Raw genomic sequence first — 24,436 nt, 5'->3', positions numbered from 1 at the left:
TGAAAGAAGAAATCACAGACTATATGAAAGAGACAAGAATTCTTGCTGATCAGTGAATAGGGTCAATGATAGTCAGGTGGAGGCAACTGATGTCCCAGCTAATTTTCCTTTGGATGTTATTTGAGGTCGTTTGTGCTCCCTGAAACCTACAAAGGGTTTAACTAATTATAAATTGGTAGTGGGATTTGCTCCAACAGATGTGCCATGTAACAATTTGTCTTCATGACAGGTGCTGAGGAGTTCAAGGCAACTTTGATGCCCCATTTCCCTTAGTCAGAGCTCAGGCGGAAGAACATTTTGTTGGGGAAGCTAGAATCCTTTTGTGTGTTAATATCTCTGCTGGGCTCCAGATTGGATCTTTCTGTTTACAACTTGGTTATCTTTGTTTCTGTCCAATTCCAAACATGCCACTAGGAAGACAAATTGCAGGCTGTCTTACGTTTTAAAAAAGCCAGTTTTACCAACACAATATTTTTAAACCCCATATGCACGCTATGGTGAGAATGTGCTCCAAATAGAGAAAAACAAAAGTGGTAAAAATAAAAATCGATCTTGCTAGTATTCTGGGACTCCAAGCCTCTCCAGGTTAAATCACATTCCCTCCACCACGGGACACCAGTGGACACTTAGATCACAGGGTTCTTACTTCTTCAGTGCAGATGAGTCTCCATCCGACACCAGCACAGGGTCTGAAAGTCAGGTACTGGAGACATAAACGAGAAACATCAAGGTCTGAGTGGAGGCTGGACGCTCCTTTCCCTGGCAGATGAGCGTAAAAGAGACAGCAGCAAGGAGGGGAGGAGACATCCAAGAACTCCACCAGGACAATAGCTGGTGCTCAAAACACTCCCACTGCTGGAACTTAGCAGGGCTGGGACTTCCCCGTCTCAGAAACACAGAAAGTGGCTCATCAGAAATCAGACAGCAGGCACACAGCTCCTGAAAGATCCGCAGTAGAGAGAGAGGGAGGGAACCCGTCACTCACGCCTCCCCTGGGCGCCTGGTGTGACGGTTGGGACTTGGTCTTCATTGATTCTGTGCTGGGTGCTCTAGGACTTACGACCACCCTGATGCTATGTGAAAACTGTGCCTGCCGTTTTCTTAAGAAGAAAAATTCAGACTTTATAACCCATTCAGACCGAGGTGGTTATGATTGGGGGAAGGAAGGAACTGGGCAGATGGGGCCCAGGATTAGGAAAAAAAATTTCACCATTTGACTATTAGATGTGTGGTTTAAACCTTGAGAATATGTTACTTATTCAAAAATAAATGAGAAGTTTGACTATAAATAGTTAAACTGAGCACTTTGAAAGCAAGTGTTTTCCTCAGAAGCTACCATTTCTGGGGAAAATGCACGGAGCATTTCATTGTCAGGGTAAACAATTTCTCCCATCTCTCTGCCAAGCCTCTTTGAGCATATTTTATGAAGCTCAGCATTGTCGCCTGATTTCTTCACCCCGTGGACATTAAAATTCTAAATTCAGACCCGGGGATTAACAAGAGAGATTCCAGACGCTCTTAGTGAGTGATGGACTACTAACCATCACAAAGCCTGCAATCTTGCTTAATTTTCTGTGTTAATTGACAAGATAATAAGCATCAATTTTACATATGTGTGTGTGTTGGCTGCATCACTGCAATTACATGACATGTTTTATTCATGAGTGAGGCACCAGACTGCTCCAGGGAGCCCCCAAACCAGTTTCCCCCTCTCAAATAAGTGTCAAGAAAGGTCTCCATAATGACAGTCATCACTGGAAAATGAGAGGTTCTCTCTCCCCGCATTGCATTATAAGATAATCAAAGCCCAAGCCAATAAAATGCGAGTCCTCTTATTCAGGAATGTAATTTTTACTACATCGCAGGCAGTTAAATGCATTAGGCCAGCTGCTGACACCCTCCCAGGGTGGGCCGATGACAAAGCCACAGCCTTTCCAAGTGGTGTTGCTGGTGCCCAGCCAAGGAGAGGACAAGGGCTGGGTTCTCCAAAGGCTTGGGCCCCACTGCCTACTGGCTTCTGGGCAACAAATCCAAAGGAACTGTCCGATTAACAACAGACAAACAAACAAAGATGAAGCCTGATTCTTTACCCATGGGCTTGCTGTCAGCACAGGGGGTTAATAGCAAAGTCCCGTTATTAAAACATCATTCTAATGCAGACCAGTATGAGGCCACAGCCGCATGGACATCAGAAAAGGGTTAGCAAAGGGTAGATAGGAAACTTACTAGAGAGAATAAATAAATGAACACCTGACTGCGCAGTAGGTGAAGGCAACTGGAACAGGGACAGGGATGCAGTGCAGTTCCATAAACGCAGAGAGGGACTCTCATTGGCAGAGAAGCACAGTGAGGTCATGTGAGCTGGATGGTATCAGGTCAGAAAACAGGCTCTTGAGCAAGTTACTCAAGCTCTCCGAGCTTATTCATGAAACTATTGCAAGTACGTTCTTATTTATATGTATTTATTTCCTGTACTTTTGGCTGAATGTGGCTTCTGCTGCATACTCTCATTATAGAACTTCTGTTCAGCTGGACTTCAGAGGGTTCTCAATGATGGGTGCTCTATAGTTTAGTTGTAATTTTGATGTGATCATGAGGGGAGGCAGATACTGCATTGACCTACTCGCCATCCTAACCGAAGCCATATTGCAAGAATTTAAGTAAGTTAATGTTCCTAAAATTTTCCAGGGACTTCCATTTCCAGAACGATGGAGTAGACATATTTTTCCTAATTCTGTTGTAAAGTACAACTGAAAATTCTGGACATTAAACAAGGAACAGGAAAGGGACAGCCTGGCAGAACAGAGAATTTAGAAAATAACTACTCTGCTGCAGCTCAACTCCATTACAAACAACTGTGCCCACCTCCACCCACATCAGCCAAGATCAAGTGATTAGCCTAGACCTCATCCCCTCCAGACAGGAATGAAGGGCCCCACATAAGGGTGTTGACAGAGAAGGCTGGGAAGGAGGTCAGGATTTTCATCCTCCAAGGGTGGAAATGAATCCTTGCCATATTGTTAGCTGAGACCATGTGGGGAGCCTGGCCTTCTACCCACACCTGGTAGCAGTGAGTTACCCTTCGCATCCCTGCTAAGAGAATTTGTTGCCAGCAGATCTACTCTTTTAAAAATGGTTAAAGGAAGCTCTCTAACCATTAGGTATTCTGTATTTGATGTACTTGTGTTTTTCTACTAGAATGTATGTGTAGGAGGGTAGGGATCTTTGTCAGTTATTTTCATTGTGTGTCCTCATTGCTTTCAATGGTGTCAGACTCATAGTGAGTGCTCAATAAATATTTGTTTAGGAAATTCATTGCAAGTTAATTTCTCTGTGTATTGCAGGGCTCTCAGCTGTAAAGTTGAGTTAATGATGCTTCTATTCCATATGAATATGAAGATTAAATTAGATAATGTTACAAAACACAACTTTCCTAGGATATATAAAAAACACCTAAAATAAAAAATCTGATTAAAAAATGAGCAAAGAACTGGAATAAACACTTCTCCAAAGAAGACACACAAATGACTAATGACACGTGAAGAACATGAAGAGATGTGCAACATCACTCATCACTAGGGAAGTGCAAACCAAAACAGAAACGAGTTACCATCTCAGTTCAATTGCTACTATTAAAAAAAGGAAAGAAAAGAAGTGTTGGCAAGGATGTGAGAAATAGAAATCTTTATACACTGTAGGTGAAAATGTAAAATGGTGTAGCTGCTATGGAAAACATTATGGTGGGTTCTCAAAAAAATTAAAAATAGAATTACCATATGCTCCAGAAATTTGACTTCTGGCTATGCTATATATCCAAAAGAACTGAAAGCAAGGATTCAAACAGATACTTGTACATCCATGTCCATAGCAGCATTATTCACAATTGCCAAAAGGTAGAAGTAACTCAAGTGTCCATCAATGATTGAATAAACAAAAGATGGTTATATACATACAAAGGGGAGAAGGGGAAATAAGCAATTATTGTTTAATGGATTCAGAGATGGATGGTGGTGATGGTTGCACAACAACGTGAATGTACTTAATGCCACTTAACTGTACACTTTGAAATGATCAATATGGTAAATAATTGATATGTCACATGATTTGACCATAATTTTTTAAATTAAAAAAACAACCTGAACTTTATCAACAGCATAGCAGAGATTAATCAAATGGTAAATTACAGGGGTGAAGTACAAAATTTATGTCAGACAACCTCCTATTTCTTGTTTACAGTTATGGTTGGGAAAAGAGTATCTAGCTATCTAAGTAGGTCTTGTTCTTTTGCACCAGCCGGGCAAGATCAACCAAGAAAACAATGAGGGGCTGGGAAGGGTAGTGTCAGTGGCTGCAGTGGCACTACCAGCTAAAGCTAGATGGCCAGTGCGCGGTCTCAGCAGCAAAGACAGTAAGTTTCTGGAATCCTTTTACTGTAGGAGAAGGACAGAGCAGACTATAGAATAACAATTAGATTAGGCCTTGAGAAAAAATCAATACAAGTTATCCCAGTGCCCGGAGCCCAACTATGTAGTTTATTCAACGGAATTTGTGGCAACAAAATTGAGGAAGAACTCAGTAAACTAAATTATTCCTCTTAAGTTTTCATTGGAGAGGAAAGGAGCATCTTTGCTAATAGAATTGAAGACATACTTAGTTGGAGAAGCCGGCTCCTGAGAGTAAGGGCTATTCTTGCCTGGTGGAAGAAAGTACTCAAAGATAAGATCCGAGCACTGAGTGGAACGGTGTTTTATCTCTTAGCTGGGGCGCCACGGGGGTGTTGGTGGGGGCGTGCGATCAATGCCTTCCTTGATAGTGGCCTCAAACTGAGGTGAGCCAAGATTCCTGAACTTCATTCTTCAAATGAATTTATTTTGCAAAAGTTTTAATAAACTTTCTTGAATAAACTTTCTTGAAGTAAAACTTGTTTATGTATGTGACCCCTCCCAGATCAAGATATAAAAACACTTTCATTATCCCAGAAAGTGCCCTCACGCTGCTTCACGGTCACTGTCCCTTCCAGAGGGTAACCTCTCAACTTCCATCGCCATAGAGTATTTTTTCCTGTTCTTGAACTCCAGATAAGTGGAATCATACAGCACAGACATTATTTTTTTCTGTCTGCCTTTTTTATTCAACATGTTGGTTTTGCAGGTTGTTCATGCTTTTTGTGTATTTGTCATTTATTCTTCTCATTGATGGAGCGTCTTCCGAAGAGGACAAGCAAACAGCTAAGAAGCATATGAAAAGGCAATCAGTAGCATCGGTCATCAAGGATCTGCAAATGACGACCACACTGTGGCACAGAATAAATAAAGCTTAGGAAGACTGGGCTGTGCCAAGTGTTGGTGAGATGTGGAAGAACTGGAACTGTCATACATTACTGGTGGGAGTGTAAAAGGAAACAATTCCTTTGGAAAAGTATGGGGTAGCTTCTAAGAAAATTAAACATAATCTACCCTCTGACTCGGGAATCCCACTCCCACATAAATACCCGAGAGAAACAGGTACATACATAGAAATACTTGTAGAAAAATGTCTGTCGCCACTTTATTTATAATGGTCCCAAACTGGAAATAACCCAAATATCCATCAACAGGACAATGAATACATAAATCATCGTATATTCAAATGAGGGCCCACTGGGTGTAAAACAAACTTTTCCTCTTTGCATCTCCTCCTTTAGTGGCATAACACCCTCTTTTGGGGAATTCCGATCATTCTCAATGTCCTGGGAAAGGAGGGACGGAGCACTGGGCACTATATATTCCCACGACCAGATATACACTCAACTTTTCACTGGGGATATTACACTCTCGATCCTGGGTTTAAGGCCTATTCTTGCCTGGTGGAAGTATTCAACAAACATCCAGTTCCATAAACATCTCCTTAGCATGAGGCTAAACACTGAGAGGAAGATGCTAGTCCCTGCAGAGGAGATAATGGTTGAAACCTTGAATGTTGGAGTCAGAAAGACTGTTGCTTGAATCCTAAGGCCTTTATTTTTTAAAGCACAATAACAGCTTATTTTTAACCACATTTGGAAATTTCAACAAACTAACGAACTTGAAATTAACTAAACTTTATTTTTCATAGCATTGAGAAATGCATATTTTTCATTTACATTGAAAACAAAACTTTTTTGAGTCCCAAGTCTTATTAGCTTTGTGCTCAAGCCCTGATCTAGTCTGCGTTGGCATGTGCACAGCACGAATAATAATAATGCCACCAAAAGAGTATTCTAAGAACTGAATGAGCTGGGCAAGTGAAGTGCATAGCAATGCCTGGCACTTAGGAGGTTTTAACAAATGCTACTTGTTATTGTTGTTATTATTGTTGTTATTATAATTTTCACAAGCTAATGAGAAGAAAAGATAAATCATAGCTAACTATAAATACAAAACAAATGATCAGAGGTGTGAATGTAGAGGTGAAATCTACTTTGAGGATATGGAGAGAAAGAAGAGGTTAGTTTGGGGTAGAAAACGCTGGTAAGATTTCTCACAGGCTTTCTATAGAATTGGGCCTCAACTTGGGAAACAAGAAGTGCAGCTCTAATTTTTGTTATGAAACAATGCAGGAGGAAGCAACTTGATGTAATCAAAGAGCCTCAAGGTTGAAACCCTACTGCCTTACATTTGAATCTAGGCTCATTCATTTATTAGCCATGAGATTTTGGCCAAGTAATTTTTAACCCCATTAAAACTTCATTTTTATCATCCTATATAATAAAAGGTAATATGTAAATTGACCCCAACGGCGGAACAACCAGGAACGACCGGTTGCTATGACGTGCACTGACCACCAGGGGGCAGCTGGCGGGGCGATCCATCAGGGGGCTCTGTGATCTCCCCAAAGAGGGAGGCCTAGGCCACCCTTTGTGGGTGATCAATTGGGGTGCTCCGCAGAACTAGGGAACCGGGGGGGGTGTGGTGGCAGACCCAAGCAAAACCAGGGCAAGGCAGGTGTGGGCAGGGGGTGGGGTCACAGGGCCATGAGGCAGCTGGGGCTGCAAGGGCCCCAGCAGCCAGGACTGCAAAGGCCTACCATCGCACGAATTTCATGCATCAGGCCTCTAGTTTGTAAATAATGACAACTCCTATTTCTAATGGTTGTTGAGAATAAAAATAAGTATTTATCAAAGACCTGGTACAGTACCTATTATTTAATGCACAGATTTTAACAATCACATTTATTGTGAGAAATGGAAGGTCCACACACACTGCTCCTCTTGGGGTGAGGCTGGAGGTTCTCCCCAAAATGGCAATATCATGACCAACCTGCTGGCAGTTGCCTATGGCAACGACTCTTACAGGGGCTTTAAGACACAGAGAATCCAGCAGTTTTTTCAACTGGGAAAAGGCACACATACATGACAATTTTTGCATAATTTCAAGAAGTCCTAGGACTCCCCAAAACAGAATTCATGGAGCTGCTGCAGAAAAAAGCACAAGGCACACTAGCCAAGGCAAGCCTCTTAGAACCTCCCTCTGTTACCCACGATTTCATGTTGGCTGAGTAGGAAGAAGGACGGTGACCAAAATGTGAGAGCAAACTGGGTAAAAGCACTTCTGAGACTACATTTTTCTCATGCACACATTGACCACACCTCAAGCACCATTAATACTGTGTTAACCTTGGACTTCCTCGGGCTGTTAGCCTGCATACAAGAGCCCCTCTGGGCAGGTGGTCTTGTGTGCTTGTCCATAAGTCCACATGGAGTTGTTTGTCAAATCCCTGCTTGCCATCTATACCCAAACAGATGCCCGCCTCCGTACACTCAAGTGCCACTCTCTTATTTCCAAAGTACCAGATTGACTAAGGAGTTTTGGTTTTTAATGTGTAGGTTTTTTTTTCCAGATGGCTTAACACTGTGCATAATAGCCTAAATGTTACATGATATTGTGAGATCCTGGTATGGGAAAAAGTATGTATTATCACAAAACTGTCTGTGAATGCTACTCTCTTTTTTCAGAATCCCAGCTTTGATTCAATCTTGATGAAGAGGTTATCAATAAACCTGATTCCCAGTATTTTGCTTCTGTCATCACCATCTTCATCACCACCATCATCACCATAATCTTCATCATCATCATCGTCCTGCTGTTTCTGGTGCACTTGTTTACCCCTCATTCCATTCCCTGCCCTTCTCTATATCCTAGGAGGCTGATTCCTACATATCCCACCACCCAGGCTCCCTGCCTCTGTTTCCTGATTGGCTGAGGCAATGGGGAGGCACAGGTTGGAGATCAGAATCTGGGTAACTGCTCCCCCACTCCCTCCCTGCTTTGCCTGATTTCCAGCCATGGCTGCCTCCCTTCAACCACAGCTTCTGTCACATGGCCCCTGCTCCAAGAATTCAGCTCTCACTCGATCCAATGTATAATTTCCTCTCTTTGCCCTTCCAGGACAAAGTGTGGTTAGCTTCTGGGTGCTTCAATATCCATGTTGAGTTTCCTAACCCTGCCCACTAGGTAAACCTTTCATGGATATCTCTGGTGCCATTTAATTAGATTCTGTGTCCTGCCAGGACCCTGATGATAGTCATCTCTAATATCTTCTTCTCTATGACTATTATGTACTAACTAGTGGCCTGGTGCATGAAATTAATGCACATTTAAAGGAAATTAATTAGAGGAAATATTTTAATATTGCTATTTGCCCTTTCTCTATAATAGAAGTGTCAGAGAGGAAAGAAAATTAGTAAAATGTATATGAACATTTCCCTCCTGTCAGAGTCTGGGGCACACTGCAGGACCTAGAGTCAAGTCCCTGCCCACCTGTGTGCACCTCAAAATCATGCAAGACCCAGACCCAGCCAGCCCCACCCCCATCAAGCCCTGCAGGGTGGAGGGCACAGCCTCAGGTCCCCCACCAAGCCCCACCATGCAGGGGGTGCAGCCTCAGGTCCCCTGTCAAGCCCTGCCAGTTGCGGGGTGCAGCCTCAGGTCTCCCAGCCCAGCCTCAGGTCCCCCAGCCCCAGGTGCTAGGACGCAAGGGCATGATGATCATTTGCATATTAGCTTTTATTATATAGGATTGCTCCCCATGTATCAGACATTGTGCTGAATTCTTCACCAACATTGACATCCACCTTCACAATAACCCAACAAAGAATGTATTATTTTATGAGAAAGTAGACTTGGCATTTGTAAAGATCTTATCCCAGGTAACACAGCTGGTAAGTGGCAGAGTCAAAATGCACACTCAGATCTTTCTACTTCAGAGCTTCTTTTCACACTGTCCACAGTTCTCCTGTCCATGTCAGAACCCTGGAGTGTGTGCTACAAATCCAGAGCTGGGACACCTACCCATTGCCCTCTGCTGAGGAAACTGCTCCATGTTTTTATTTGAGCAGCAAGGTTGGCTCACAGCATCACCTGATCCAAGGGAGATAATTGCATAGGCGAACTGACATTAAAACTCTGATCAGTATGGGCGATAGTGAGTTAGTGAGGCAAAGGAAACTCTCCCTCCCGAATGTAAGTGAAAAAATGCTAAGGAAATTGGTCAGGAGGTAGAGGGAAGAGAAAAAAAAAAAGTAAAGAGAAGCAAGCAATGAGAGTGACATGGCCATATGGTGGAACAGTGACCCGGGACGCAGTATAAGATGGCATGTCCCTGGCGCCAACTTGAAGGCTGAACAATGACTATGCTTCTCTTGAGATCTAGCTCCTCTCACCCATCAACCCACCCATGATCTAAATAAATAATCACTGGTCATGCCTTCCCTGACCCAGACTGATTTGACTGAGTTGACACCCCCCCCAGTTTTTACAGAAAGCTCTAACACAAGTGAGGTAGCCTCCCTGCCAGTCTTGCTGCATTTACTCTGGCTCCCTCTCTAAACCAGCACTCACATTGAAGCCAAAGTGATTTTTCCAAAATGTCCATCTAACTTTATTAGTCTCCCTGCTTAATACTCACAAATGATTTCCTGTTCTTTTGACATATAGTGAAAATCCCCTATGGTGACCCACAAGTTCCTGCATTGTCAGCCTCTATCCTCCTCTTCATCCTCAGCCAGAGCCTCAGCCCCCCTCACTCCTCTGGTCCAGCAACATTGGCCTTCCAGTGCCCCCTGCTCATCACACTCCTTCCTGCCACTGGGCTCAGCACAGGCTACTCTGTCTGCCTCCAGTGTGGATCCCTTGCGCTTTCACCAGGGATGTATCTCTGACCTCCAGATCCGACACCAATCTCAGGGCACTCCTCCCTTGCCTGGTATTTTTCACAGGTGTCCCTGTTTGTGCGATTACTTGATTAATATCAGTCTTTCCCAAGGTCTGTATCTGATTTTGCTTCACTCTTGTGCCCCTGGTACCTTATAAGATGCCTGGCCCACAGTAGACACTCAAATATGTGTTGAATGCATAAGCCAGGGGTTCTCAAGCTGTGGGTCATGACCCCTTTGGCGGTCGAACGACCCTTTCACTGGGGTCCCCTAAAACCATCCTGCATATCAGATATTTACATTATGATTCATAACAGTAGCAACATTACAGTTATGAAGTAGCAACGAATATAATTTTATGGTTGGGTCACAGCATGAGGAACTGTATTTAAAAGGCCAGAAGGTTGAGAACCACTGGCATAAGCAGTTTAATAAGCAGTCTGTATAGTTGTTATGGAGGAAATGACAACAGTAACAGTGGGCAAGTGACTGTTGCTTAGGAAGGGCCAACACACAACGGGAGGCCCAAGTATGTGCGGCTGTATGCACAGTACCCAGGACCGAGCTCTGCACTTAGAAGGGGAGCCCGATTCTTCTGCAGCCCCAGCATCCACTTTAGCACCTAAGAAAATGCCCAAAAGGTCAGTGGCACTTGGCTCTCCCTTACTGAGTTTCATTTAAGCTTGCAGGTGTATTTCCAAAAAGTCCTCGTGAACAACTTCATAGCCAAGATATTGCAGGTTTGTGCCTGTTACTCAGCCCAATCCAGCTTTATACTGAATTAGAAAAATAAAGAGAAAAAATGTAAACTGAATTGGAAAGATAAAGATATTAACTCAAATATCTTTGCTTGCTCTTGAGAAACATTTGTAAATCAAAATTGGTAGTGCTGTTAACTATATGACATATTCTTTTATATTATCCATGACAGAGGAAATTGTCTCATATCATTCAAATATGTAAAATTATGACTAGTAAATAACAGGTATTTCCTACTTTAATTCAAAAACTGTTTTTTGAATAGTTAGCCCAGTGTGGGAGATACAGGATAACCTGACTAGCTTTGCTTTCAAGAGCCTCAGAAACTAGTGGAGGAGACCCTGGTAACAGAAAATAAACCAAGGTCCAGGATATCATAGAGTTTTCCAAGTAAGAAAAATGAGGTTCCCAAGGGTGATAATCTATTGACAAGTTAATGCCAAAACCAGATCTGGAACTTTCCTTAAACATTCCCTTTAAGGATACGATATGACAAAGGATATATGTTAAAGATATAACCAAGTTCTATTTTTCTTATTGGCTTTCTCAAAACCACTCCATCCATTGGAGGCTGAAATATCAAGCAAACATTGATATGGTCTTCTTAAGGGAGCAAGATCCATCTTCCTACCTTCCATCTGGCCTTGTTCTAATCTCCTTCTCATGTGTCAGGTGAAACAACTTCCCCAAATGGGAATCCGATCATGGCATGCCCTTCCTTCTTAGTGCCCTTAGGATACCAACCTGAGTCCTTGATAAGGCTCAGCATGCTCTGGCCCTGGCCCTGGACTCACCTTCCACCACTATTTCCTTCCTTCTCCAGGTTCCAGACACTCTGCTTCCTTCGGCTTTTCAATCATGCCATTCTTTCTCCCACATCAGGGACTCAGCACACACTGTTGGAACACCCGTCTTCCTTCTTCACCTACTGATTCATTGGACTCAGAGGAAATGCCATTACTCTGACCTGTAGACTGGGTTAGCCCTTCCCTGCCCTCCGTGTATGCTCTGTGGTTACTATTTATTGAGCTGCCCATTTAACATCTATCTTGTGCACTAGACTCTAAGCCCCAAGAGTGCAGGAACCTGTCTCAGCCATTCACTGGTGCATCCCCACTCCCCAGCACAATACCGAGATTTTAGGGAGGTAGGCTAAGCTGTCGGAACAAATAAACTTTAAATCCTCAGCGTTTTACAGAAGAAGTTATTTTTTTCTTTTTTATGTGACAGTCCAGAGTGGGGCTTTCTGGTCAATGGCAGTTTCACTCCCTACAACCATACAGGGACACAGGCTGTGTGGCAAGTGTCTTTAACATGTGGATTCCGAAGTACCCCTGATCATTCCTATGTGAATCCTCTGGGAATGGGAAAGAGCGTGGAAGAGCTTACATGGAAGGTGATCACTTCTCGTCTACTCCTTTTCCAATGCGGGAAATTTAGTCACATGGTCACAAAAATACACCAAAGACTAGGGTATGTGGGCCAGCCATTGTCAAGCACTTCTTTACCTAAATGCATCAAGGGAAGAAAGAATTTTAAAAGACAGATGACGGCTCCACCAGAATGCTCAGTGAATATTTATGAAACATAGTTCATCTACTGTAGATGTTTATTTCAATACCCAAACTCTCAGAATCATTATGTTTCTTTCTTTTTGTTGGCAGCACTTCAATATCCAAACAACTGGCTTCAATAAAAGGTAAGGTGTGGGGCGACTGAGATGTTTGTGTTTTTTCTCTACTATGACAGTCTACCAAGAGTTAAAAATAACAGGACATCAGAGAATGTCCAAGATGTAAGGGACCTTGTGGGTCTATCATCAAACCATGATGTTCTTTTTAAAGGTTTGGGAACTGAGATCCTGGTGTGGGAATTAGCTTACCCAAACTTAGCCCACTGAAGGCCAAGCCACGATGGATCCCGACCCCTAGTCAGTGTGATTCCCACCCGGGGTCTCCTTGTCTCTCCACTGCTGGCATCTTCAGTAAATCGGGAGCAATACCATCAACATCTAATTCATGAATGTTCGGTGGAACTCAGGATGCGGTCAACCCACACCTGCCTCTGATTGAGTGAAAACAGTGTGACCAACTCCCAAAGTGTAAATATTTGCCCTCAGAATTCCATTTCTATAGGTAAAATGTCTTTAGATCTAACACTATTGCCATGGAAATAACAATATAAATATAAAACTCATATACTTGGATCAATATCTTATTCCAAAATGTGTGACGTAAAACATTCACAGAGAAAGAGGCACAGCTGGGTTTTACTGCACTGCAGTTGTTTGTCCTCCGAAATGACCAGCCAATGTCGCCAAAGGAGACTTTTTCAATTTAGATAAATCATCTTGATGAAAATATTTTTACCCTATCCCAACACCAGACCTGATTTCTGTTTTATAATTTACATAATTTCCGGTATTTTTGATAATTTCTATGACAACATCATGTCTATGATATATATCCATGACATTCCTAATACTTCCTCCCTTTGGGAGGTTGAGGAGGGGATTAAAACTCTGTCACCCTCTCTACCTCACACACACATGCACACACACACACATGTGCACACACATGCACACACTCACCATTCCTAGCACCAGACTTTACATTTGAGCCACATTTATTCCCTTAAGAAAACACAAGATCACCTTGAGTTCTTTTCCCAGAATGTGTTTTATTCTGTCAGTAATGTTAAGTGTTATTCATTGATACAAGAATGGGTAGATCATGAAATAGAAGTCAGTATGAACCCACATTTTTTCTAGCTACTTGGGCTTCTGCCCTTGATCTCTTGGAGGGTGGGAGTGGAGGATGAGGCCATATTTGTCTGGAGCATACTGTCATTTGATAGTGGAAAAGGTTGAGGAGTACTATAATATTAAAGAAACAATTAATCTAGCAAGAAAATGGGAGATATCTAGTGTTTGGTTTTGTTTTATCTATGCTACCCATGTTAACCTGTACTCTTCTCCTGGGGGTCTTCATTTCCAAAAATAACAAATATTAAGAAAAGTTCTAAAATGAGGTGATTCTGACAGCTTCTGTACTGAGAGTTACACTAAAGTGTCAGGAAGTTACTAGATCAATTATTTAATGTTTAGTTTCATGGTCCAGGGCATGAGAAAGAGGTAGAGAATTCAAGTCAGCTCAGACAGTGTTTATTGTGAGATTGTGATCAGTTTATGTTTAGGGGAGTAAGAAGCACAGGGTAGGGGCACAGAGTTGGAAGAGTCCTACAGAATGCACGGCCTGAAACCCAACATCCAGAGGCAACGTGCGTCATGGTGCGGGGCCAGACCGGCTGGGTGACCTTGAGCAAGCTACTTGGCCTCTCAGTGCCTCAGTAGTCTCCTCCACAGTGTGGAGATGATACTGAAACCTGCCTCGCAGGCTGATATAGGAACTGAATGTGTTGACTCGTGCGCCCCTGGAGGAGTGGCTGGCAGAGAGCATGCGCGCCACATTCATTCACTACTACCGTCCACCAGAGCCCATGCTCCGGGAAGCCAAGAGTTCTTCTCTCCACATGGCTCACTGCTCTGTCTCCACAGCTAGGATGGGGCCTGGCAATGAGCACTTCCCAAAAAAATTCTTGTGGGGAGAATAGAGCGTTTAAGGAACTACACACAGTTCATATTATGAAAGGGTCAATAGCGAGGTAGGAAAGAGCAGGAGAGGTGGACATGAAGCGGCCTGTTTTAACGCTCTCTCCACACTCCCATTCCAGAGGCAAGAGAGCCAGTAAACGTTGCCAAAAGAGAAGCATCAATCCTGTGCCTTTTTAATAACAGCCCTTGACAATGTGCTTTCGCTTATCTGCTTGCAATCCTGAAGCAGGCAGGGTGGGGATTGGAGATGAAGTGCTGCGTTTGTAAGTGAAGAGCCAACCGTAAAAGCAGGAAACCAAGGCCTCACAAAGGAGCAGAGTGTGGAAGGATAGCTAGCGCCCCTCCTTAACTTTCCTTTTGAATATTTTCCAGCTCGGTGTTTACCACGAGCATGTGCTATTTTATAGTCAGGAGGAATGCATGTTCTGTTTAAAAGAATGGGGGAGAAGGGAGAGGAAGCTGGCTATTCCCATGGAGTCCTCATCTAGGCCTGAACTTCAACAGAGGGTTGGACATGCCGACTCCACAGCCTCCGTGGGGATGCCTCACGGGACAGTCTAATGTAGCAGAGCTCTCTATGGGCTTGGAAGTCAGACAGACTTTCAGATCATTTCTCTGTCATTGCTGAGCCATGTGGTCTTAAAATTCTGAATTCTGCATGTGTCAGTCCCCAGTATATAACACTGACACAAGTAGCGCCTCCCTCCCTGGGTCTTACTCAGCATTGAATAAGATTCTGTGTGAAAGGCCCATGGCACACAGAAAGCGAGGACATGTCTGTCACTACTCGAAAGCTCTCTCGCAGCTTGGAAATTCACCCCTCCCTCGCTAGAAGGGCAGGGCCTGGAGGACAGGAGGTTAGCGTCTCTTGAGAAGTCTAAGACCAGGAAAGCAGTTTCTGTGAAGCCCTCTCTAATGACTCTTGGTCATTAATGAAGAAATCAACTGGTCAAAGTTGCAGAAGAAATAGTTACCACCTAAGGAATTAAGGTGGTTCCTCTAAGCAATTTGCTTTGTAAAGACAGTACCATTTATAAACAGCCCCACTTTAGCCACTTAAATTCAAAGTTACCACCATACAGCACCCAACCAACTCAAATACACTCACCTCAGGAAAGGTAGACACGAGCTAAAGACATATGCTCATCTCCATGTATTTTTTTAAATATGTTTTTATTGGTTTCAGAGGGAGGAAGCGAGAGGGACAGAGAGAGATAGAAACATTAATAATGAGAGAAACATCATCAATCAGCTGCCTTCTGCACGCCCCCTACTGGGATCCAGCCCTGGCATTGTGCCCTGACCAGGAATCGAACCAGCGACCTCTAGGTTCATGGTTTGACACTCAACAGCTGAGCCACACCGGCCGGGTGTCCCTGTATTTTGATGAGCAGGAAAATGCGGGTAATTGAGAAGATTCCCAATTTCAAATGCAGGTTTCCAGGTGTGGCAAAGTTGAAGAGATGTGGAAGAAAGAGCTAAAAACAGAATTCAAAAGCAGGGGGGTTTCTAAAGCTGGATTCTAGGCCAGCTGGAAGGGCAGCTGCCGGACAAGCAGGCAGCAGCAGGAAATATAAGGCACAAGCCATAGGCCACAGTGAGACTGAGGATCAAAAACCAGGGAGGAAATCAAGGAGTAAGAAGGTAAGGGCACAGCTTTTGCAGACATTCATTTGTGAAGCACCTACTATGTTCTAAATGCTGATGATTCCACAGAACACAACACAGGCAAAAAAAAATCCCTGTCTTTGTGAGTCTTATGTTTTCAATATGGATTCAAATTCAAGCTCTGCCACTTCCTAGCAGTGTGTCCTCAGAAGGATCACCTTTCTTCATGGATTAAGAGGTATAATGCTGGAGAGACACACTGTGCTCATGGACTGGAAGAGTCAATGCAGTAAAGACATCAATTCTCCCCAAACTGCTTCCTAGGCTTAATTCAATTTAAGGCTTTTCAAAAATAATCAAGCTTATCCTAAAGTTTTATGTAGAAAGAGAAAGGCACTAGAATAGCCAAAGTAATTTTGAAAAAGAATAAAGTGTCAGGAATCACTCTTTACAATATTAAGACTTACAGGAATCAGAACACTGTGACAAAGGGTAGACACATAGATCAATGGAACAGAAGAGCAGACGCAGAAATTGACCAACACAAATATGCTCAACTGGTTTGTGACAAAGAGGCAAAAGCAATTATGACGGAAGGATAGAGTTTTCAACAGCTAGCGCTGGAGCAGTTGGTCCTCACAGTAACACAGTGAACCTCACCCTCACCTCACACCTTAAACAGCAATGAACTCCGATGGCTCATGGATTAAAATGTAGAACATGAAGTTATAAAACTTTTAATTATGCACAGGACAAATCTTTCATAAGAGGCTAAACTGAGGGTTAGACTTTATCCAAGTTTAAAACATTTCTCCCACAGAAAACCCCTTAGGAAGAAAATGGCAGTTTAAAACTGGGAGACTATATTTGCAAATCACATATCCTACCAAGGACATGAATCTTTACCTGATACAGAATTCTCAAACCTCAAAAATCATTTTAAAGTCGATGATAACATGAACACACCTGAACAGACATTTCACCAAGGAAGGCTCACTTTCATGCAAATAAGCACATGAAAAGCTGTTCAGCATCATTAGTCACTAGGAAATACAAATTAAAACCACAGTGAGGTGTCATCACACACCTATCAGAGCGACTAAAGTAAATAGTGACAATGCAAAGGCTGGTGAGCTGGAGAAAACTGGCTCTCCTACATGTGGCTGATGGGGCTGTAAGATGGTACATCCACTGTAGAAAACAGAATATAGTTTCTTTTAACAATTAGGTTTATCATATAACCCAGCAATTAGACTCTTAGGCATTTATTCCAAAGCAAAGAAAAATCCTGTTTTGTACAGTAATTTGGACAAAGTGTTCATGCAAGCTTTATTTCTAATAGCCCAAACCACCCAAATGTCCCTAAAAGTTGAATGGTTAAACTATGGTACATACATATCATGAACTATCACATTAAATGGTGCAATGATTCCTATGATTGTGATGATAATTAAATCTACAAGTTATTAAAGTACATAAATAGATGCACAATAAATGGCAACTCCAACCTTCTGTCCAAACCAGATTGCTGCATACACACACACACACACACACACACACACACACACACACGTCTTCGACTTGCTTTAGTTTGGAGTAAATAAGTGAAGTACTCGTGAGTGAGAGGCAAAGAGAAGGGCCATCCATTTGCAAGACCAGGCAGCCCAAATGGTTCCAGCTTCAGGCTAAATGGTGGGGGAAACAGCCTGGGTGAGTGGGGAGGGCACACATTTCCTCATACGACAGGGAGAGATACTAGCTCATTGATTAGATTGCTTGGCAGATGTGCATGGACACAAAGATTGTTACAGCACCATTTAGGTACTGTTCAGAGATACAGTAAAAACAGAAGGCCCACATACTCCTTCCTTATCCATTCCTCTTATCTCTCATTCTTCCCTTTCACATTTCATTGAAAAACAAGTAGATGCTTAAAACCTTTCAATGCCTTTTCTCTTCTCTTTAAAGGAAATCTTGTTTTTATTCCATGGCCCATGAGCAGGTCTGGCCCTGCCTACCTTCCCCACTCAAATGCCTGCCAGCTCCTAGCCTCCAGCCACACTGTCTCATCTCAGCTGCTCCAGCAGATCTGAGGCCTCTGATCTGTCATATACTAAGAGATGACTCCTGAGCCTTAGCATATGTTGTTCCCTGAGCATGGAATGCCCTGCACAGCCATAACCCAGCCTGACCCCACACTCTTACAAGGCAGGCTCCTTCTCATCCTATGGGTCTTAGTTTAAATATTAATATACTAATAGCAGCCTCCAAGACCACCTATCTAAGTAACTTTCCTCCCAGACCCACTCTGTAATTTTTATTTTTTCTCTGTACCTTCTTTGCCTCATTATATTGCAAGTTGCAAATATGCATATTGTATATATGTAAAAAGAAATAAATAATTATCAAATATATATAAAACAAATATGCATGTATACACACATATCCACTTGATTATGATTTATTTCTCCACTAGATTGTAAGATATATAGGACAGGGACCACCGCTGGTTGTGTCACTTCTGCCTGCTAAGCCCCTTAGGAGAGTACCAGGAACACAGGGACTGCTTGGTACAAAAGTCACATTATTCTGACTGGTCAGCATTCTTTGAATTGACCATTATTGCACCTAACATGAGTTGAAAGCTGTGGAATTTTTTTATTATTATTTATTCAACAGCATGTATTAACAACTACTACATAGCTGGCATCTGTGCTGGTCTTGGGAATATAATGATAAAGAAATGTACGATCCCTGGCCTCATGGACCTTGCATTCTAGTTGGGGAGAAAGCCAGGTAAACATGTAATACCTATAATGTAAATTCTAGAATAGGGGCTGTATTAGGGACTAAGACAGCAGGGAGCTTAAGAATGTCCTTCACTATTCCTTGTGCTTGGTGTTCACTGCGTGCTGCCAGCTGGGAAGACATGAGTCAGCACTGACCTGGCAAGGACTTTAAACCAGAGAAACCAGCGGGGAGGTCACTGTGCTTGAAGCAGTGAGCCACAGAAATCTCTCTCTGTCCTGACATCAAAAAGCTTGTTCTGACGTCATCCTCCTTTATCACACTGGCAGGAGGTGACGCTTTGTCTGACATAATATTAACTCCACAAGAGCAGGATGGTGTCTTATTCAGTGAGGTATCCTCAACGCCAGGGACTGAGCCTAGCACGTAGTGGGTGCTCCGTAAACATCTCACAGTTCAGAAAATGCAAGCCTGGAGAGGTAAGGTTTTTTCCAGGGTTAAATAGCAAGAAGGTGGTAAATCTCATCCTAATTCTACCAATTCCATTGCTCCTGAAAGAACTCTTGTTCTCCAATGTTTAAAGGTCCAGGTCCGATTCCCAGTACAAGACAAATAGCCCAAGAACAGAATCAGGTTGACATACACTCTCTAACCCCATCCCCCACAGTTCCCATGGAGGACATGATCCCATGTCTGGGGAGAGAGTATTTCTAACCTGGGCCATGTCATTGTGCATTTTTCCTCCCACAGCTCTGGGGAAGGGCTCCGATCTGGAAAAAGCCATCGCCACTGCTGCTCTGATTTTCAGAAATTCTTCCGACAATGACTGTAAACTTGAAAAAGCTACTGCCAAAAATCTGCTACAAACCCAATTTAGGAATTTCACAGAGGTAAGAGCATTCATAGGCTTGAAAAACAGGAGCAACACCACAACGGCTGGTCCAAAGAGCCTACAACTCCAGCTCAGGGACCCTATCATGTTGCTCCATTCACCAAACATGTATTGAACACCGACTAGTACTCTATGTCAGGAAGTGACCACTGGGATTAATGCGGTGAAAAGCTAACAATCCACAGAGTAGAGAAATATGCTGAAAAGTAACTAGAAATATTCAAAGGATGGTGAAATAGTGGAGCATGCAGTAAAAGAGTAAAAGGGAGGGGCCATCTTGGGGTGTGGTCAAAAGAGGGTTCCTGGGGAAGTAAGGCAACACTGAGAACTAAAGAATGAGCAAGAGTTAGCAGGTCCAGGGCCCTAGGGTGAGGATGGCAGCATTCCAAGCAGAGGGAACGGCAGATGCAATGGCCGTGAAGCATGTCAGAGCCCTGTGAGGGCCGGTAAGTAGCTGGTGAGGAAGGGGAAGGAGGAAGCAGTGTGCAATGAGGCTGGGGAGGTGGAGAGAAGCCAAATCTCACAGAGGCATAGCCTGAGGGCAGAAGGAAGCCGGGCATAGTTTCTAAATCTAGGAAGAAGAAATGTCACCAGCTGCAGATCAGATTAGGGCAGGGGTGGGAGTGGGACAAAAAAGAATGGAACGACAGTGGGGAGCACTCCACAGGGAAGATGATGTGCTGGTTTGGACTAGGGTGGTGAATATGTGAGACATTTGGAAGGTGGAATGAACAGGATTTGCTTATTGATTGGCTGTGAGGGTTAAGGGACAGGAGGAGCAAATTATGATTGCCCAGTTCTGACTTTGGGGGGGGAAATGGATGGTGGTCCCATTCCCAGAAAAGAGAAAGACGGAAGACTCAGCAGATGTGACGTGGGGTGAGGGTGGGGAGGAGGCGATGAATTCCGTTAGAAGGTGTCAGTTGTAAGATGTCCAAGAAACAGAGGCAACACTCAGCAACAAGATATATGAGTTGGGAGGTCAGAATAGAGATCTGTGTTCAAAACATGAAAGTGAGAACTGGCAGTGTATAAAGGGTCGCCTAGAGGCATGTTTCTCAAAGTCAGTCAGTTGAATACCATCTTCAGTATTTTCCCCACAATTGCCTCCAGCCTGTACCATCATTTACTTAAAACTTTTTTCAAGTTAAGCACTCTACTTAAATAAGTTCATTTTATAAAGACACTTTATCACTATTGTAAGCGTAAATTCAGTGGGTAAAGGAAAAGGTAGTAAAAAATAAGTAGTTTATTAATTCTTATTTAATATTTATTCTTGCATCAACTAAAATTGCATTACCAGCAGTGTGCATTCATACTTTGAGAACTATTAGCCTGGGAAAAATTAGTAAGAATTATAAGTGGTTCAAAAGATAAGTGTAAGAGATTTAAAAAATAAGAATTATAATCCCCTTAAAATATAAACACATGTGGGTTGGACACACTAGAGCTAATATAATGTATCATTTGCTGGGGAAGCTGGGTCAAAGATACAACTTCCTGTGAATCTATGATTTGTTCAGCTGTGCTTTGTGAAATTGTTTTTTTTAAAAGTAGATTCCACACATGAGTGATTTTTTTTTTTAAAGGCCAATTTGGTAGAAACAGAGACTAGAATAGTAGTTGCCAGGGTTTGTGGGGAAGGAGTGGGGTGATAAGGTCAAAGGGTATAACCCTTTAGTTAGAAGAAGAATAAGTTCTGAGGATGTAATGTACAGCATGATGACTGTAGCTGATAATACAGGACTGTGCATTTGAAAGCTGCTGAGAGCAGATCTTAAGCGATCCCCCCCAACACAAATGATTTAACCATGTGAGGCGATAGTATGTTAATCGTCTTGATCTGGGTCCTCATGCCCATGAGCTATGTGGATGTCAAGTGATCACATTGTCCACTTCAAATATAGACGATTATATTTGTCCATTATTCTTCAGTGAAGTTATGAAAGAGTGCATATGAGTGTGTATATGTGCATGTGTGAGAAATAGAGAAAGGCTTTAAGGTGATGCACAGAAAAATGACTGGAAGGAAATGTTAATAGCTAGCTATTTGAGGTGGTGGGGTAAAGATTTACTTTTACACTAGAGGCCTGATGCACAAAATCCATGCAAGAGTAGGCCTTCCTTCCCCCAGCTGCTGGCACCGGCTTCCCTCTGGGACCCAGGACCCGGGCTTCCCTCTGGAAGGTCGTCTGGACATCGGTCTAATTAGCATATTACCCTTTTATTATTATAGATTCTCTTTTTGAAAAATATCTTTTCAAATGTCCAATATTAAACAGTTACTATATTTGAAATAATTTTTTTAAGAAAAGCTATTTTTTCAGCTAGAAATATCAGGCAGAATTTGACAAAAAGTTCTGGGGAGTCTTCAAAGAGAAGGTGGGTGAGAAAATCCTGTAACAGTTGCTTAACTCAGAGGCCAAAAGAGGTGACAAATCCCAGAGCGAAAAGGGACCCCTACCTGGCTGCCTGTTTGTCCTCAGGGAGCTTCTGAGGGGATGACAATGGGGACCTCGGGACAATGGTGACCGCCAAGAAGGTCACCTTAGCCTCGCGCCCCTCGGTGTAGCATCCCCAGCAGCAAACTCTCGGGCCTCCCACAGTCCTGCCCTCTGCTCAGAGGTAGCACCGGAAAGCAGGGGTGCTGGGGGACAGCGGGCCCCGAGGCAGCCCCAGTACCAATGGTGCCAGCTGAACTTGACTGGGCAAGCACCCGGGCAGCATCAGAATGCTGCCTTGGACCAACCGCCCCTCCTGGAGACTCCCTAAGACAGTGCCCACACTTGAGCCAGGGCAGAGGGCCCTCCTGCTGCTGCTCCTACGTCCCCGAGAGGAGTTCTCTGCTGAACTGGATGGACCCTGCGGCTGAGCCTGGGTCCCCAGGGGAGCATCTGCTTTCCCATACGCCTCCTGGGGGATCTTATTCTATAGCCAGTCAGGTATGAAAAGGCTCTGTGAAGAACTTACCAAGCAAGCAGGGCGGGTCAGGCCCAAGCGGCTCGACCTCGGTCAGCTTCACCTTCTGACACGCCATGCAGGAGACCTGCTGCCCCTCTGCCCTTTAGGCAAGTGCTGTCCCCTAGCGAAGTGCTCCCATCCCTGGCCCGGAATCTGACCCTCTCAACACAGCACTGGGCTCTCTCGGAGGGGCTGGGAGAGCGCCCTCGGCCCTCGCTGGCAGATGTGGCCTCCTGAGAATGAGCCCAGAGAAACAGTAACGGTCTGAGCCTGCAGGGAACATGGTCATTCCTACCTGCCTTAGTCCCTGCTGTGGTGGCTCCTTAACAGCTGGCACGTGTGTGAGCATTTGGGGTTGAGCTAAATGCAAACACAGCTCAGTACACCAGTGAATCAAATGACCTTAAGGTTTTTAACGCCACTTGGAAGCTATTTCACAAGCTGTGGTTGGAAACTGAAAGGCCTCTCCATTTATGTACTATTCACGTGTTTCCTTCAATCCGTTTATGAGGGCTGTGAACTTGGATTTGATTTGTGATCAAACCAAATGCTGAACAATCATCCAAAGCACATATTTTCTTTTAGCATATTTTATTCCATATTTCTGGATAATCTAACTGTTCTGTGGAGCCCATGTTGTATAGCTCCCATAACAAAGAGCTTACGTTTTGGAAATCTGAAAACACAGCATGATAGAGGCGAGATGGCTTAGCAGTTACGAGAGGGTCAGGTAGCCAAGGCTTTGAATCTGACTCCAAACCAGGAGCTGCCTGGCTTGGGGCAAGTTACTTAAATCTCGCCAAGTCTCTGATACTGCACCTGTGAAGTGGGGCTAATGGTTGTATATATTCAATAGAGTCTCTGTGAGGAATCAGTGAGACAGCCATGCAAAGATATACCACAGTGCTGGACTAGTAGCACTGGTAACAACTTGGCATGTTATTATAGTTAATAAAATCTTTATTATTGCTTTTTCTCTGTAAAACCCAGGCGGCACAATAAATTAGTTTTGTGCTTCTCCTTTATTCTTACAGGGACAAGAAACCAAACCAAAATACAAAGACCTCCTTTCCGAACTTGACGAGCATGCAGAAAAGAAGCTTGATTTTGAGGACTTCATGATCTTACTGTTAAGCATCACTGTAATGTCAGACTTGCTACAAACAATATGGAATGTAAAAATGACTAAATAAACAGCTTTCACTATGTAGTGAGACAAAGTAATGACAAAAGATAGAGTTAACTGATTAAAGAGTGTTTTCCATTTATTTTCAATTAGTTGATATCCTGGCATGCATCTGGGATAGTCTAGTGGTCGGCAAACTCATTAGTCAACAGAGCCAAATATCAACAGTACGATTGAAATTTCTTTTGAGAGCCAAATTTTTTAAACTTCAACTATATAGGTAGGTACATTTTTATTAACTTAATTAGGGTACTCCTAAGGCTTAGGAAGAGCCACACTCAAGGGGCCAAAGAGCCACATGTGGCTCGCAAGCCCCAGTTTGCCAACCATGGGTCTAGGTGGTTCTGGTTGCTAATATTCAGACACAATATGACTCCAAACTCCATGCACGCTCTCAGGAATGCCTGAATAACATGGTCTCTGGGTGCTTTACAACATGCTTTACCACTGAAGACCACCTGGCTCCTGCTGAGTCACTGGTGACAGAGCACTTTTCTT

General features: G+C 43.3%; 1 protein-coding gene across 1 annotated transcript; it reads left to right on the top strand.

Annotated features, from left to right (window-relative positions):
- Positions 1 to 10,688: 10,688 nt before the first annotated feature.
- SNTN (sentan, cilia apical structure protein) lies at positions 10,689 to 23,998 on the top strand. Its single transcript, XM_081105529.1, has 4 exons — positions 10,689 to 10,812; positions 12,595 to 12,629; positions 19,650 to 19,789; positions 23,787 to 23,998. Exons 1-4 carry the CDS (start codon positions 10,703 to 10,705, stop codon positions 23,943 to 23,945), a joined length of 444 nt encoding a protein of 147 aa, XP_080961655.1. The 5' UTR covers positions 10,689 to 10,702; the 3' UTR covers positions 23,946 to 23,998.
- Positions 23,999 to 24,436: the final 438 nt, after the last annotated feature.

This window comes from Myotis nattereri, assembly GCF_964212035.1.
Source record: "Myotis nattereri genome assembly, chromosome: 14".
Lineage (NCBI taxonomy): Eukaryota > Metazoa > Chordata > Mammalia > Chiroptera > Vespertilionidae > Myotis > Myotis nattereri.
This window is presented reverse-complemented; position numbering and strand designations above follow the sequence as displayed.